Genomic DNA, 3,947 nt, shown 5'->3' on the forward strand with positions numbered 1-3,947 from the left:
TCCCTGATGTCCGCATTTTATATACAGTATAATTACCCAACGATATAACTGCGAGAGAGAGTATTGAAATATATATTTTCCCTGTGTTTTCTTCCTGCTGTGTGAGCTACTGAAATGAGCCGCACTGTGAAACAGCCAATCAGAGCAGAGCTCAACATTATTATTCATGACCCTTCCAAATAAGGTAAAAACAGACCATTTAATTCTAGAGACAAATCCTAGGGTTGTAAATGGACATGTAAAACCGTTTCTGGAGATTTTTTGCCCTTACCTAAGCCACATACCTTCTAAGTAGATATCAGAGAACAATTTAAAATATTGTATCAATGCATTCTATGGCACCTTTAAACACCAGATCTAATGCTAAGAGTAAGAGGAAATAAGGAACCTGATTCTTTCAGTCTGACTATAACAGTTTTAGCGATGCATTTCAGCCAGTTTTGTGAACTTGTCACGCTGTAATGCAAACTTTGCTATGAGACTGTTATTGAAGGATGAAACAGTGCAAACTATAATGGACACAACAACAAAATTGCAGCCTGTGTGTAAATGCAGCAATGTGCTAATTCATCATTTCACATGCAAAGAGGGAGTTTATAAAAGAGTCTTAGAGGCTAGGCAGCAAAAATGGCCTATTTAATTTTAAGAGAGGGTGGAAAATGTTCATGAAATACTAAATGATGACCTATTAATCAGCTAGTTTATTTCATATAACCCCAACTATCTACTTCATGACCCTTTAAGGATGACGGCAACTGAGAAACTGTGAGTACAATTATCGCTGATAAGATGGTGCAGCATCACCTCAGCCTCAGTGGTTTCTCTAAATAAGAGACCTAATGTATATTTGTATATGTATATTTACCAGTTTGCCAGGATGGACTTCTAAATGAAGGGAGAAGAGTAGAGCCAGCAGGTCCAGCCTGAAGGCTTCTAGATTCAATAGAGGAGAGGAAGTTCATGACCGATGATTCAGTAGTGTTGCTACTGGCGGTGCTGTGCTGATCAAACACTCCTAGGAGAGAGATATCATAGACAGACAACAGGCTGTCAATGACTTTAAGCAGTAACTATATCTCATTACAGCCTGAACCTGTTGCTCACCTGTGGGATGGTGGGTGGTGGTAAACGTTGGCTGGTGAGTAGAGGCAAAGGTCTGCCGTTGGAGGAGCTCAGAGTCCAACTGTGTAGAACCATAACTATAACTATAAAGCAAAAAAAAGCTACCTTTAGATGGCATATTTTGTATATTTAAAAATCCAACCACAAACTTGAGCTCACGCAAAGATCTTTAATATTCAGTTAGGACAGGCACATTTATATACAGTATCTTCGCACATAACATTCTAGAGGTGTTTACTGTACACATTCGCGTAACTCTAAACTATTTAATATAACAAAAACAAACTATTTCAGACATAATAACAGATATTATTACGCAAGTTCTCTGTGATGCAGACTAGTTTGGTAGTAGTAGTGTATGTAATAAGCTAGTAATAGTTGCATAGATTGGTTAGTTATATGTGCATATTTATACAAGTTTTCTGTCATAACATATTAACATTTTAAATGTAATATGTAGGCTATATTTCACAGCTAACGAGACAAAAATGAACTACAAAGACAATAGACTGATGTCAGAGAAAACAAATGGAAACTATTTTAGTTGGTTAGTTTGTCTGTTATGATTTTAGCAATGCCACATCTCTTGCTAAATAGAGGAAAGTCTGCACTATATATTTGGCCAACTAAACATTTGGGTTTGTTTCCTGGCTGTTTTTGATGGTTTCAGTGTGGATGTGTATTGTATAAACTAACAAGAGTGAATATCCATCAGCTAGTTCTAGTCTGTTGGATTCCTATTAGCTGCTCTATTTCAGTTAGTAGCACAGCCAGCAAACTATTAAACTGTACGTGACAGTGATCATTTTAATACATAAAAAACCAGCAGCATATATGCAACTACTACAACAACCTAATGAACCTACTGGAACTTAAATGTGTGTCCATTTGTTACTGTATTATAAATTCCTTCTTTTATACACACACACACACACATATATATATATATTCTTATGGTACACTACAAATTCTCATTCCTGCTGGTGTCAATGTACATTTCAACCAAACCATTCAAAAACCCTAAGCTAAAAGATGGGAACTGATTTTTGCAAATGAGTGAACAGAACTACCTGTGCAATTATTTGCATGCTAGTACAGTGTAATAAACTAATCGTCCCTTGTTCTGACTTGCAAACCACTTGGTGCTTATTTCTGACAAAAACACACAATACAAGCAGGATTATATAACATAACAAGCTGCATTATAAATGCATTCCTAATGCATTATAACACAGCTAATAAGACCTCATAATTATAACCATAGTTATAATACACTACATTTTTATCTTTTAATAGTTTCCAGGCTGATGTGTCATGTCATGCGTTATGACGTATTAGAAAGATTTAGGCATGAAAAATACAGTAGATCACAATGTGCATTATTAGGAATTATGAATGGCTCTATGCAGTACACACTTCATGGGAATTTCCAAAAATAAGGTCGCTAAACTATCTAAGTGGGTCAGTTATAATGTGTCTACCAGAAGTTTGTTACCTGTCCACAATCAGACACAGGCACTTAAAAACTAGTGTTCTGGCCACCCCATTTTGCACTTAAATTTAATTTTAATATGCTATACTGAATAAATAATTATACAATAGTACATCTGACATCGTTGCCTGATAAAGGAAGGCAATTTATGCATACAAACATGATGCACTAATGCCACACGTGTGGAAGTTTAAGGAAAATCAGTGACAGACAGAACTAAATAAGACACTTTGTGTAAAGTTGCAGACACGTGGCCCTTCTGCAACACTGATCGATCAATTGTTTACAAACCTCCTCAATGTCTGCAAAGACACTCTGACTGCTGTACAAGTTTAAATATGCGCGAACAAGCTGACACAGTCCTTATCCTGCACTTTCGGATGATTCATCGGCAAAACATACGTCAAAATGAATAATTATGCATTAGTGTTTAAGTGCAGTGCGGGTTTAAAGGTGATCAGTGATTTGAGCAGATTCAGCAGATGTACAAACATCATCACGGTGTGTAAATACGCGAGAGACTGCAGCTTTAAACGCATTAACTCCATTAAAACTAGCTTTATATGAGTCTTGACACTTTTACGTGGGTGTATGTGTGTGTGTGTTTCGCTAGGCCTTCCATCACCGGAGTTTTCTTCGGGAGGCGACCCGCCCTCTCGTACCTAGGTTTGTAGGCCCAGCCCGCGCTCTGAGCCGCCGCGCTGACCGGCTCTGCGAAGCTGGGGCTCGGGTAATTCCTCTCCATCATCCGCCTTGGATCGGGAATGACGCGCGTCCCCCGATACAACTACACATTCAACCGAGCGTGAAAAAAATCACATATTCCTCAAACGTCGTGTGTCCTGCGGTGATCCGAGCGCTGGTCCCGGGGGTCTGACGGATGATTTGTGCTGTGGATTAAGCGCAGGGCGAGAATCGCTGCTCGTGGCCCCCAAACAGAACCACACAGAGACAGACGCGCTGCAGCTGCCTCAAGTCCCCATATTGGCGTTTTCTCCCTAACATTCACTTCCGACAAACTTTAGATGGAAGTTTTTTGCTTTTCTCCCCCCTCTGTCTCTTTCTCGTTTGCTTTCTCTCTCTCTTCACACAAACACACACACGCGCGCGCAGCTTGTATCCCTGTGGAGACTGTTACTAAAATTAATACAATTATTATACCCTCTCCCTGTCGACAATCTTACCCCAAAATACACCTTTACATTGTAATCATAAACAGTTATTATTATGTACACACGTCTACTTTTCCATTTGTTCTTATACAGGTTATCATTTGGTCCATATATTAACTTTATTCTTCTGAGGAGATTTAGAGAACTGTGAACCTCCAACA

At 38.8% G+C, this 3,947-nt stretch overlaps 1 protein-coding gene across 1 annotated transcript in view; it reads right to left on the minus strand.

Annotated features, from left to right (window-relative positions):
• Nucleotides 1-3,696, minus strand: part of LOC107758064 (glutamine and serine-rich protein 1-like) — a 16,423-nt gene extending 12,727 nt beyond the window's left edge. Inside the window, exons 1-3 of the mRNA XM_016575706.1 lie at nucleotides 3,277-3,696; nucleotides 1,105-1,205; nucleotides 866-1,015 (exon numbers count right to left, since the gene is read on the minus strand). Coding sequence (XP_016431192.1) covers nucleotides 866-1,015; nucleotides 1,105-1,205; nucleotides 3,277-3,362 — 337 coding nt within the window. The 5' untranslated portion in view covers nucleotides 3,363-3,696. The remainder of the gene's footprint in view (nucleotides 1-865; nucleotides 1,016-1,104; nucleotides 1,206-3,276) is intronic.
• Nucleotides 3,697-3,947: the final 251 nt, after the last annotated feature.

Source organism: Sinocyclocheilus rhinocerous, unplaced genomic scaffold (assembly GCF_001515625.1).
Source record: "Sinocyclocheilus rhinocerous isolate Xijiao unplaced genomic scaffold, SAMN03320098_v1.1 scaffold82, whole genome shotgun sequence".
Classification (NCBI taxonomy): domain Eukaryota; kingdom Metazoa; phylum Chordata; class Actinopteri; order Cypriniformes; family Cyprinidae; genus Sinocyclocheilus; species Sinocyclocheilus rhinocerous.